At 51.0% G+C, this 13,268-nt stretch overlaps 2 protein-coding genes across 2 annotated transcripts; one reads left to right on the forward strand and one right to left on the reverse strand.

The window, feature by feature from the left end:
- Positions 1–246: 246 nt before the first annotated feature.
- FUS1 (Fusarin C synthetase) lies at positions 247–12,109 on the forward strand (the record flags this gene model as incomplete). Its single annotated transcript, XM_014687911.1, has 2 exons — positions 247–7,629; positions 7,685–12,109. 2 exons carry the CDS (start codon positions 247–249, stop codon positions 12,107–12,109), a joined length of 11,808 nt encoding a protein of 3,935 aa, XP_014543397.1.
- A 654-nt stretch (positions 12,110–12,763) lies between these two features.
- G6M90_00g081610 (uncharacterized protein) lies at positions 12,764–13,264 on the reverse strand (the record flags this gene model as incomplete). Its single annotated transcript, XM_014687912.1, has 1 exon — positions 12,764–13,264. One exon carries the CDS (start codon positions 13,262–13,264, stop codon positions 12,764–12,766), a length of 501 nt encoding a protein of 166 aa, XP_014543398.1.
- Positions 13,265–13,268: the final 4 nt, after the last annotated feature.

The following is a 13,268-nucleotide window of genomic DNA, read 5'->3' on the forward strand; positions in this document are numbered from 1 at the left end:
TTTCCGACTTTCGGCGTGATACGACAACACCGATAGATCATGGTTACTTGACGTTAGATTCTAGAAACGCCAATTTATAGTTACTCCCGTGCTTCCCTTGTCGCGATCATGATGTATTACTCAATAGGTCATTCGTCCACGACAAGCAGGTAGCTCAACCACTTTCCACCTATTACACATCACTCGTTTACACCTTACCACCCCTCTTGCATATGAATACTTCTTTTCAATACAACCTTTGTCAAAATGTCACAAAATAGCCTTGTCCGGGAACCAATAGCGGTGGTTGGTGTTGCCTGCCGCTTCCCAGGGGAAGCAACCAGCCCATCAAAACTCTGGGACCTGGTTTGCGAGAAGAGAGACGTCCAGAAGCCCATATCATCAGATAGATTCAATTCTGATGCATTCTACAACAGTAATGGAGAAGCTAGTGGCTGCACGGACGTGAAAAGGGCTTATCTGCTCTCCGAGGATATACGGCTATTCGACGCCTCTTTCTTCAGAACCAATGCACTGGAGGCAGAGGCTATGGATCCACAACAGAGGTTGTTGCTTGAGACGGTGTATGAAGCCATTGAGTCGGCCGGACTTCCGTTGGAAGATCTCAAGGGGTCGGATACGGCCGTGTATGTCGGCAGCATGACGGGCGACTATCACGAGATGCTTCTGCGTGACCCGCAGGACATGCCCAAATACATGGCAACGGGAACGGCTCGAAGCATACTATCAAATCGGTTGTCCTACTTCTTCGACTGGAAAGGTCCCTCTATGACGATTGACACAGCGTGCTCATCAAGTCTGGTTGCTGTTCATGAAGCAGTCACAGCCTTGCGACTGGGTGTATCGACAATAGCTTGTGCCGCTGGAGCCAACTTGATACTTGGCCCTGAGATGATGATATCCGAGTCTAATCTGCATATGCTGTCTCCAACAGGACGTAGCAGAATGTGGGATGCTTCAGCAAACGGCTACGGCCGAGGTGAAGGAACTGCCGCAGTCATAATGAAGACGCTGTCGCAGGCGTTGAAGGATGGGGATTACATCCATGGAATCATCAGAGAAACCGGAGTCAATTCAGACGGTCACACGAATGGCATCACGTTGCCTAGCTCAGAATCACAAACGGCTTTGATAAGACAGACGTACAAGGCGGCCGGTATTGATCTCGCATTGGAGCGGTGCCAGTTTTTCGAGGCTCATGGAACCGGAACGCCAGCTGGCGATCCGATCGAAGCTCGCGCTATATACGAAGCCTTTTTCAACGGTGAGGGGTCCACCTGCGATACTGCAGGCAATATATATGTCGGATCTGTCAAGAGTACAATCGGACATTTGGAGGGTTGTGCCGGTCTGGCTGGGCTCATCAAGGCCATGGAGGCTGTGCGAAGGGGGACTATTCCACCCAACATGGGTTTCCAGAGACTGAATCCCAAAATTGAACGTTTCTCGAAAAATTTGATTGTTCCCACCGAAGCTCTCCCATGGCCCGAGTTGCCAGAGGGGACACCGCGTCGAGCCAGCGTCAACTCTTTTGGCTTTGGAGGAACAAACGCACACGCCATCATCGAAAACTTTGAGACAGCTCAACATGTTCAATCTCCTCGTGATATTATCGTCACCCCTGTTGTTCTGTCGGCCAACTCGGAAAAATCCCTCCGAGAACAGGCTATTCAGCTCAATGCCGCCATGCAACTGGCGGATGAGAGTCGCCTGCGCGACATCATGTACACGTTATCCAACAGACGATCACAGCTACCATTAAGGACATTCTTTGTAGGAAACTCGGCTGAAGAAGTCAAGAAGAGCGCCAACGATGCCCTAGCGGAGGATGGTACGTTTACAGTACACAAGGATGAGAAGCCCTCCCATCAGCCCAGCAGAATACTTGGAGTCTTCACCGGACAGGGTGCGCAGTGGCCAACAATGGGCCGTGAAATCCTGAAAGAGTCCAAGTTTGCTCAGAAAGTTGTCAAGACACTGGAGCAATCGCTGGCAAGTCTCCCAGAGCCTCCTACATGGACGCTCTCGGAGCAAATATTTGCTGATGCTGCTGCATCTCGCCTTAGCGAGGCAGAAGTATCACAACCCCTATGCACTGCCGTGCAGTTGATGCTGGTAGAGATGCTTCGATCCGCCGGGATTCAATTCAGCTGCGTTATTGGACACTCATCAGGCGAGATTGCGGCCGCGTACTGTGCTGGATTCCTTTCCGCCGAGGATGCCATTCGTGTGGCGTACTACCGCGGTGTTTGTGCAAAGCTTGCAGAGGGCAGCAATGGCAAATCCGGCGCCATGATGGCAATTGGACTGTCTTATGAAGAAGCTCTGCAGTTTTGCAACAATGAGTTTAGTTCCAGACTTGATGTCGCGGCTAGCAATGCGCCAGCCAGCACGACCATCTCGGGAGACGAGGATGCCATCCAGGAAGCCAAGGCTCTCTTGGACCAGAGGAACGTATTCGCCCGTGTGTTAAAGGTCGACACAGCCTACCATTCTCACCACATGCTTCCTTGTGCTGGTCCCTACTCAAGTCTACTGAAAGAGTGCGGCGTCCGGACCTTGTCGGGTAACCCTGCTTGCGAATGGTATTCGAGCGTTGTTTGCGAACGTATCGACGGCGCTAGGCATGACGGGATTCTAGGAGCCGAGTATTGGAGAGACAATATGGTCAATGCGGTCAAGTTTTCTTCTGCGGCTGAGTTGGCGATGCAAAGCGGTGAACACTTTGATGTGGTATTGGAAGTCGGACCTCATCCTGCGCTCAAGGGGCCTTTTGAGCAAACTGCCAAACAAGTATCCGACTCTACACCACCATATCAGGCAACCTTGATGCGAAATATCCATGATATTGATGCCCTGAGCAAAACTATGGGATTTCTCTGGTCCAGATTAGGCAAATCTGCGGTTGACTTTTCGGCATATGCAGCCTGCTTCGATGTGTTGCCTGGACGAATGGCGGACAACATGCCTACATATCCCTGGGATCACGGACAATCGTTCTGGAAGGAGTCAAGGAAGTCGGCCAACTTTCGACTTCGTACCCATCCTCCTCACCCGCTTCTTGGTGTCCGCTCTTCTGAAGATATGGGCCCCGAAATGAGATGGCTCAACATCTTACGCTTGAACGAGATTCCTTGGCTCGAGGGGCACAAGGTCCAGGGCCAGGTCATCTATCCGGCTGCTGCGTACCTCGTCATGGCGATGGAAGCTGCCAAGGCTATTGATGAGACCAAGTTGGTTCAACTGGTAGAACTGTATGATGTGCGAATTCTCAGTGCTATTCAACTAGCTCAGAGTTCTCAAGGAGTCGAGATTTCGTTCTCTCTCAAGATCACCGAAAAGGACGACAACAGCAGCGTTGCTGAATGGGCTTGCTATACCTCCAGTTCTACGAATAACGCCAACTGGAAGTGCCACGCCAAAGGACATGTTCGCGTTGAATTTGCAATGCCTGTGGACGGGCATCTGCCGCCCAGAAACCCTCCCGACGTGTCGTTAAGTACACTAGACATGGATCGGTTCTACGAGTGCTTGGCCGATATTGGCCTCCAGTATTCTCTCGAATTCAGAAGCTTATCTAGTGTTCAGAGGCGCCTTGGATATGCGACGGCGAGCGTGTCGCACATCGCCACTGACTTTGGCGCCATCATCCACCCTGCTTTACTAGACTCTTCCTTTCAGTCTCTGTTCGCGGCATATTGCTGGCCAGGAGATGAAACTCTCAACTGCCCATTCGTACCCACGTACCTCAAAAGACTTCGAATCCTCAACATCGGGGTGCCCGAGGGCGAGCCACTCGTTATTGACTCCTATTTGACCAGTGTCAACGTTTCAGACATCACCTGCGACATTGACATTGCACTCACGGACAAGAACAAACCATTTGTGCAGCTCGAGGGTCTCACTTGCACTTCACTCCTCCGTCACGACCCCAAAAACTCCAAGGAGCTATACACCCGGACTGAGTGGGAAGTTGACGTCCACAGTGAGATTCGTACTTTGGAGGTTGCTCAATCAGATGAGCAGCAGAACCTGGAGCTGGTTGACCTCTGCGAGCGCTTTGCTTACTACTACTTGAGAAATCTGGATAAAGTTGTTCAACGGAAGGAGGTTGAAACAATGGAGTGGCATTATCAGCGCGTCTTCGAGTGGATCGACTATTTGTTTCCGATGATAGAAATGGGCAAACATCCCACAATCAAGCCCGAATGGTCCAAAGATCAACTTCCATGGCTGTTGGAGCAGAAATCCCAGTATCCCGACCAAATTGACCTCATGTTGATCCAGGCAGTCGGCGAGAACCTTCCGGCTGTGGTTCGCAAGCAAACCACGATGCTCGAGCACATGGTCAAGGACGACGTCTTGAACAGGTTTTATAAAGAAGGCCTCGGGTTCCAAAGAGCAAACGGCTACATGTCGCGCATTTCACGACAGATTGCGCATCGGTATCCTCGGATGAACATTCTTGAGATTGGCGCCGGAACCGGAGGAGCGACCAAGGGAATTCTCCAGTCGCTCGGCAGCACCTTTGGCACTTATACCTTTACAGACGTTTCTACTGGATTTTTTGAGGCCGCTGCAGAGCAATTCAGTCCGTGGGCTGACAAGATGATCTTCAAGGCCCTCAACATCGAGAATAGCCCGACAGAGCAAGGATATAGCGAAGCGTCATACGATCTAATCATTGCCTCCAACGTTCTTCACGCAACCAAGACGCTCTCAGAAACTATGAGCAACGTCCGTCGGCTACTGAAGCCGGGTGGATTTTTGTTGCTTCTAGAAGTCACCAGTGACATTGTTCGAGTGAAGATGATGATGTCGGGCTTGTCTGGCTGGTGGCTAGGTGGTGATGACGGCCGACGACACGGTCCAACCATCACCGTTCCGGAGTGGGATACGCTGCTTCGCTCAACGGGATTCTCGGGAGTGGACAATACTTTCAACGACTTTAACCACAGCTCCAAATACATGACGTCTGTGATGCTTTCGCAGGCTGTGGATGAGAGGGTCCAGTTCCTCCGCCAGCCACTCTCCAGCCGAGGAGATTCGACCATGGCCGATTCTCTGACCATTGTCGGTGGCACCCAGGGCAACGTGTCAAATATCATTGCTAGACATCTTGCTGATTGCCATCCTCGGCTGGTTGTTCAATGTGTGGCAGGTTTCGAGGACTTCGCGTCCCCCCTCAACAGCACGGCCATGAAATCGCTTTTGGTTCTGCAGGATCTGCATGAGCCTGTTCTTCAAAACCTGGCTTCATCTACGCTAGTCGGTCTTCAGAAAGCAATTAATCAGTGCCGGCAAGTTCTGTGGGTGTCGAGCGGCTGTCGCAAGGATAACCCGTTTGCAAATATGTCTGTTGGCCTGTGTCGCAGCTTGTCCTCGGAATACCCCCATATCAGGATTCAGCATATCGATGTCGAGACTCGCCTTGATCAGGGTACCGTGCACTGCATTTCCGAAGCAGCGCTTAGGCTTTTGCACTGGGAAAAATTGTCTGCCGACACTCTCTGGTCGTTTGAGCCCGAGTTGATCCTGGAGGATACAAAGTGGTATATTCCTCGACTCGTGCCAGATGAAAAGCTGAACCAGCGACTTACTTCCACCAAGATGGCTGTCCAGGTCGACACGTCTCTCAAAGAAAGTACAGTTGAGATTTTTTCTGAAGCATCAAAATACCTAGTCACCCAGTCTGTGCCTTGCATCGAAGCCGAACAACAGACGCCACTGTCAACCATCAATGTGACCAAGGCACTTCTCCATCCTGTCGCCACAGAATGCCATAAAGACTATTTCCTGTGCTACGGATACAGGGGTAGCTGTCTGGATATTCCTGTCTTGGCCTTGACCACTGCTAATGCTTCCTCTGTTTCTGTTCCGGAGCACTTTGTATTCGACTTGCCAGCGGTCGTGGCCGACGGCGCTGCGGTTTTGCAACGAGCAGCATTTTCGGTGCTCGCTGAGCAGGTGCTTGAGGACGTTGATACACCTGGAACAATCTTTCTGCATAATGAAGATCAGCGCTTCTCTTTAGTTGTCCGTCTGGCTGCAGCCAAGCTGGGGTTGAGGTGCATTGCTACGACGTCTCAGGAACCAGCATCTTCTACCAGTCAATCAATATTCATTCACCCTCATTCCTCACATCGAGTATTGAAGGCCTTGATTCCTCAAAACACAAAGAGTTTCATTGACTTTTCAACTGATGGGGTAGACCAATCTCGCTTCCGAGATTGCCTCCCTCCAACATGCCGATTCTACGCACTGAACCACATGGTTGCGACGGGCAGCAACGTTTCTGGCATTTCCGTCCCACAAGCCATCAAGGCTTTAACCTCTCCCTTGGATTCTTGTCTCTTAAATACTGTGAATCAAGTCAGCATCTCTGAGCTTCATGGCCAGGCTGCTGCCAGATTCCCCTACGGAACTGTGGTTGACTTCGTCGTTGAGTCGACGATCGCCAGAGTACCTCCGTTGCAGTCGACCAGGCTGTTCCGTTGCGATAAGACGTATCTTCTCGCCGGATGCACCGGTGGTCTTGGCAAGGCGCTGTGCAGATGGATGGTAGCTTCTGGCGTGCGGCATCTGGCGCTGACGACACGAAATATCAGCGCTGTGGACGAGGTGTGGGTTAGAGAAATTGAGCGCGCCGGCGCGTGTCTCAAGCTCTACCAGGTTGATGTGAGTGATATTAATGCCTTGCAAGCCGTATATGAAGATATTGGACGCAACATGCCGCCGGTTGTCGGTGTCGCCAATGCTGCCATGGTACTCTCCGATAAGTCCTTCGGTGAGCTGAAGACGGACAACTTTGACATTGTGTTTGGACCCAAGGTCCGTGGAACTCAGAACCTTCATGATATCTTCAAGGGTCAGGCTTTGGACTTCTTTATCATGTTTTCTTCCCTTGCCAGTGTTGTTGGTAATCGAGGCCAGTCCAACTACGCCGCTGCCAACCTGTTTATGACCACGATTGCCGAGCAGCGCAGAGCAAGCAATCTGGCCGCTTCCGTTATTCACATTGGCATGGTCCTCGGTGTTGGTTATGTTTCTTCCACGGGCACGTATGAGAACACTTTGCGACAGTATAACTACATGCCCATCTCCGAGTCCGACTTCCTCAACATGTTCTCTCAAGCCATCTTAATCGGACACCCGAAGTCCAATCACCCGTGCGAACTAATCACTGGCCTTAATCGATACAGCCTCAATTCCGATGCCCAGCAGTACTTTTGGCATGAGAACATGCGGTTCAGTCATCATTACATCGAAGAAGAACAGCGAAAAGTCTCAACGGCCACCAGAACCTCTGTATCTGAGCGCCTGGAGGATGCTCGGGGGGGCGAAGAAATTCTAGCTGTGATTGAAGAAGAATTCTGCACAAAGCTGGAGCGCATGCTCCAAGCTGAAGCTGGCACCATCAAAGCTTCCCAGTCTCTCGCGAACCTTGGGGTGGACTCCTTGGTAGCAGTTGAAATCCGATCTTGGTTCTTCAAAGAAGCTGACGTGGACATCCCAGTATTGGACGTCCTCAATACTGGTACTATTTCGGAGCTTTGCGAACGGGCTGCGCAAAGCGTTGCGGCCGCTCAGTTGTCTGATGCTGAAGAGTGTGGCAAAACGGACGATAAGGTATGTTACTCTCGGGATATGTTGAAGAGTACTAACTAATCTCTCTGTGATGTAGTCTCCCACTCTGTTGTCGGCAAATATACCAGCCAGCAACCAATCCACTGCGGCAAACACATCTGTTCCGCATTCTCTTTTTGAAGAGTCGTCTCGAGGGGGTAGTGAGACTCCAAGTGAGGATATGGGTAGTTCCGATATTAGCTTACCCTCGAGACGCGACTTCGAATTTGAACGGTGCGGTCGACTGTCGTTCGCCCAAGAGCGACTGTGGTTTCTACAGAAATACCTCCAAGATCCTACGACCTACAATGTCACTATGGCTTACAAGATTTCTGGCCCGCTACGACGGAGAGACTTTGAGGATGCCTTCGAAAAGGTCATCCAGCGTCATGCATCTTTGCGTACCGGTTTTTACGTCGATGCTGATACTAGTCTCCCAATGCAGCGCGTTTACAAATACCCCCATTTCCGTTTCACACACAAAGAAGGCGCTGATTATGAGGAGGAGTATCACAATATGCAGAAGATGCGGTATGATTTGGAGAGCGGTGACGTTATAAGTGCCACGATTATAAGGTACACTGACCAAGAGCACGTTTTTATTCTCGGCTTCCACCACGTTGCCATGGATGGATTTAGCGCCCAAATTCTCGTCAAGGATTTAATTCGCGCCTATGGAGGACTCACGATATCCTCAGGTTGCAATGAATACCTGGACTACGCTATCCATCAGCGAGATGCTGGTGTCCCCGTTGAGGTCAGCAAGTTTTGGATGTCCGAGTTCAACACTCTGCCTCCGGTTCTTCCCCTTTTCGACTTTGCCGAATGTAAAACTCGCACACCTCTTCTTGACTACAAGACCAAAGCGGTCGAAAGGACAGTTCCCATGACGGTGTCTTCCAAAGTGAAAATCCTGGCACGGCAACTTGGTGCCACGCCATTCCACATCTACTTGGCTGCTCTGCAGGCACTGTTGTACGATTTAAACTCCAACAAAGATATTTGTATCGGTATCACGGACGCGAATAAAACCGATCCTGCCTATCTAGATACCATCGGTTTCTTTGTCAATCTTGTGCCTATTCGGTTCCATATTGATGAATCTGAGGCAGTCTCGGAGCTTGTAGCTAAATCGAAGAAAACAGCCACCAATGCCTTGTCAAACTCGATGCCTTTTGACGTTCTGTTGGACAATCTGCAGGTTCCTCGTTCCACAACTCACAGCCCACTATTCCAAGTCATCCTGAACTACAAGATGGGATCAACACAAACGGTTCGTTTTGAAGACTGCCAAGCGGAAATCTTAAGATTCCAGGATGCGAGCAACGCGTTTGATTTGGCTTTTGACATTGAAAACTTCCCCGACGGCTCCGCCTCCATTTCTCTCAAAACTCAGGCATACATGTACACTGACTTGGAGCTGCGGTTCATTCTTGACAGCTACATTCGCATCTTGAGTTCGTTCGTGTCAAATCCTCTGCAGAAGCTTCATGAGGTAACTGCACTGTCAGAAGACGAAAAGGAGAAATCTCTGCAACTCGGGAGAGGCAGGCAACTCCCAGACCCGAAGCTCGAAACGGTCGCCCACTTCTTTGAGGACTGGGCTTTAACTCAGCCACTCAAGATTGCGCTTCGAGAAGATTCCGGAGCCGAGTTCACTTACAGGCAGATTCAGTCTATTGTGAACGCCTTTGCTGAAACGCTACATGGTGCTGGTCTTGGCCCAGGCTCAAAGGTGTGCGTCTATTGCGAGCCGGGTACTCATATCCTCGCTGCTCTGTTGGCAATTTCCAAGATTGGGGGAATTTACATTCCTCTCGACCCGCAGAATCCTACTGAGCGCCTGCAGCTCATTGTCAACGACTGCGAACCGGACGCAATACTTTGCGACGATGTTACGAGCACTCTGGCATCGCTTCTGAAGTCGGCAGGAAAGTCGATCAACGTTACCGACATTGATACAAGTGCTACTACTACATGTATCCCTGACTGGAACAAGGCCAAGGGTGATTCTGCGGCATTCGTATTCTACACCAGCGGCACTACGGGCGTGCCCAAGGGAATCGCCTTGACGCACTCGAATGTCGTACATCACATCAACTCCATCATCAACTTTTACAGCATCAAGAGGGGTGTCGTCCTTCAGCAAGCCCCCCTTGGATTTGACATGTCGCTTACGCAAATGGCTCTGACCATGATGACGGGGGGCACCCTGGTTGTTGCGTCTAGTGCGACAAGAAGAGATCCCAGCCAGATTGCCAGTTTGATGTACGCAAACAAGGTAACGCATACATTTATGACACCCACGCTAGCCCTAGCTCTCATCCGCCACGGTTACGATGCCTTGGCGCGATGTTCCGACTGGGAGTTTTCATTGCTTTCCGGCGAGGCATTCCGAGCCCACATCGTTCACGAGTTCAGACGCCTCGGACTTGCTGGTTTGAAGCTCTACAACGGGTACGGGCCGACGGAGATTACGATCAACAGCAGCAGTGGTATGGATGAGCTTGACGAAGCGGCCCCCCGAGACACACAGAACCCATCCATCGGAGTCACATTGCCCAACTACACCAACTACATACTGGATAGGAATATGCAACCAGTGCGCATTGGCAAGGCTGGTGAGCTGTTTGTGGGCGGAGCCGGCATCGCCCTGGGTTACTTGAGAAGAGATAAACTCAACAAGGAAAAGTTCCTGCCCGATCCGTTTGCCAGCGCGGATAACCGAGCTCGAGGCTGGTGCCGCATGTATCGGACGGGAGACAAGGCCAAGTTTCTGCCTGACGGGCGAATCGTTTTCCTCGGTCGCATCCAAGGCGATTCTCAGATCAAGCTGCGGGGATTCCGAATCGAACTCGAGGACATTTCCAACACCATCATCAAGAGTTCTCATGGAAATATCACAGAGGCCGGGATTTCTCTGCGCCGGAACGGAAACGGATCCGATGATGAGTCGTTCTTGGTCGCATTTGCTGTGGTATCACACTCCTTTGACCACCCGGAACCGTCGGCATTCTTCAAGAAACTGCTGAATGATCTGCAACTACCAAGGTACATGATTCCTGCCAAGATTGTACCGGTGGACCGACTGCCAATGAGCTCTTCCGGCAAACTAGATCAACATGTGCTCGACAGTCTTCCCGTGCCCAAAGAAGAAGAGAGCAACCGGTGCCCCTTGACAGATACGCAGGAGAGGCTCAAGAAGCTCTGGGTGGAAGCCCTTCCGCCGATTGGAGCAACTGCCGCTATCGACCAAGATGTTGATTTCTTCCAGGTTGGTGGAAACTCGCTGCGAATCATTCTGCTGAGAGAATCCATCAGAAGGGAGTTTTGTGTCTCGGTGTCTGTCTTCGATCTCTTCGCAAACAGCACCCTGGGAAGAATGGCTGCTCGGATTGGCGAGTCTACCGATACTACTACAAGCCCCGAAACTATTGACTGGAACACGGAGACTCTCTTTGATGTCCCCGTCATCGAAACGTGCGAGGACGATAGTTATAAACAACATAGGGCTACATCTGATGGGCTTGAGATCATTCTTACTGGAGCTACCGGATTCCTGGGGTCTGCCATTCTCGCATCCCTTGTCCAAGATGCCAGGATATCCAAGGTGCACTGCGTGGCTATCCGACAACCCCTAAAGAGTCTCACGGCGGAACAGCCAATCTTCAAATCTCCTCGCGTGAGCTGCTATGCCGGTGACCTATCTCTGCCGCGTCTCGGACTATCTACTTCTGACTTCACCCAACTGTCCGCCAATGCTGACAAGATCATCCACAACGGAGCCGATGTTTCATTCTTGAAATCGTACCGATCCCTACGAGCCATCAATGTGGGTTCGACCAAGGAGATTGTCCGCATGGCAGCTCTGCACCGCATTCCGATCCATTTCATCTCTACCGGAGGCCTGGCCAACTTGACAAACCTGGATGGCCTGCCCCAAGTTTCCGTCTCGTCGTTCACGCCTCCGGTAGATGGCTCGCAGGGCTACATTGCCACCAAGTGGGCATCCGAAGTCTACTTGGAAAACGTCGTGACACGCTTAGGAATTCCGGTTTGGATCCATCGCCCATCAAACATTACCGGCGTCCGCTCTCCCTCTGGAGACTTGATGCAGATAATCTTCAAATACTCGGAAAAAATCAAGGCCTTGCCGGAAATTGACGGCTGGAAAGGGTGCTTTGACTTTGTGCCTGTTGAAACGGTAGCCCGGGGAATCGTTTGCGCAATCCACGAAACCGGGCTGCAGCAGGGTATGAGTCCAATTTACCGCCACCACTGCGGCCGTGACAAGATTCCAGTCGCTGGCATCAGAGAGCACTTGGAAACAAAGGTGGGAGCTCGAATCGACAGTGTCGGAATTGAGGAGTGGTTGAGCCGAGCTCAAAGTGTCGGGCTGGACGACACGGCAGCTGCTCTCGTCAGTAGCACCTTTGCTCAAAGCAGCATCAAGACTGTTCCTTGGCTAAGAAGTGGTGACTAAATCGACGTTGGGAAGATGTCCTGACTAGTTTTTGTTGTTTTTTGGCGTCCTGGGGTGTTTTAGAAAAGATGGTATGGGGAATTCGGAGTTGATGTTTCTCGCACAAGGACCTTGAGTTGGTTGGATAAAATTATGAGATGTAGTTTCATTTGAATCAATTGAATATAAAATATTAAATTATAAAAAAATAAAAGAAAACGTCTAAGTAGTCTCACGGAGCCACTGGCAACACAATCAATAAGCCGTGTCAGGCTCTGATGACAGGAAGTCGCATTAGAAAAACACCAGACTGAATGGATCGAGATGCGTTAAACGCACCAGCTCAGGTGGTGATTCATGACCGCACGCGCCGGCGACAGCCATTTGACGGCCTCGGCCACTCGAAGCGTAGAACAGAATATGAATATAAAATATGAAATGAAAGATCCCTACAAGACATGTCTAGGGAAATGTAGAGTGCACATTTGAAACAAATAGGGAGATGGAGCCCTACCCTATAGTCCCATGTCAGTCCAACCAGACTCGTTGGATCATCGGCAGATGAGGTTTGGCGAGGAGCATAATCCATAGACCAAAGAAATTAGACAACTTGAATTCATAGGAGATGGTACAAGACCCGAAATCCAAATAACATGATTCGCATGTGCCTCTCAGCTAATGACATAGAGTCTTTCCCGCCGCCACCATGAATGCCCCCCACGCCAGCAAGTCGACAGTCAAAGTCCGAACATTATTCACACGGAGCCACTCATCCAGGCAGTCGTTGGCATCCGTCTGCTCCTTCCCGTCCATCATGTCTCTGACACTGGGCGCAATCAGCGGCACGAATAGCAAATGACTTGCGGCGGCGATTGTCCCAGCAGCGTACCACCAAAACGACTGGCGAGATTGCAGCACGGAACGCTGTGCGAAAAGGTTGCCGACGCCGCTCCAGGTCGATACGCCAATGGCGCCAACCACAAAGGGCAGACCGCGGTAAAAAAAGGTGTTAAAGTACGACTGCAGCAGGGGTTTGCTTTTGGCCCGGTTCTCGGGTCGGTTCATGATGCCCAGGAAGAATGTTTGGTCCCAGCCAAAGAGCAGGGTGCACGTCGATGAGACGAGAGGCAGCGCCCGCAACGCCACCAAGGGGTCGAAAAAGGCTCCCGAAGCCATTCTT

The sequence above is a fragment of the Metarhizium brunneum genome, chromosome 5 (assembly GCF_013426205.1).
Source record: "Metarhizium brunneum chromosome 5, complete sequence".
NCBI classification, from domain to species: Eukaryota; Fungi; Ascomycota; class Sordariomycetes; order Hypocreales; family Clavicipitaceae; genus Metarhizium; species Metarhizium brunneum.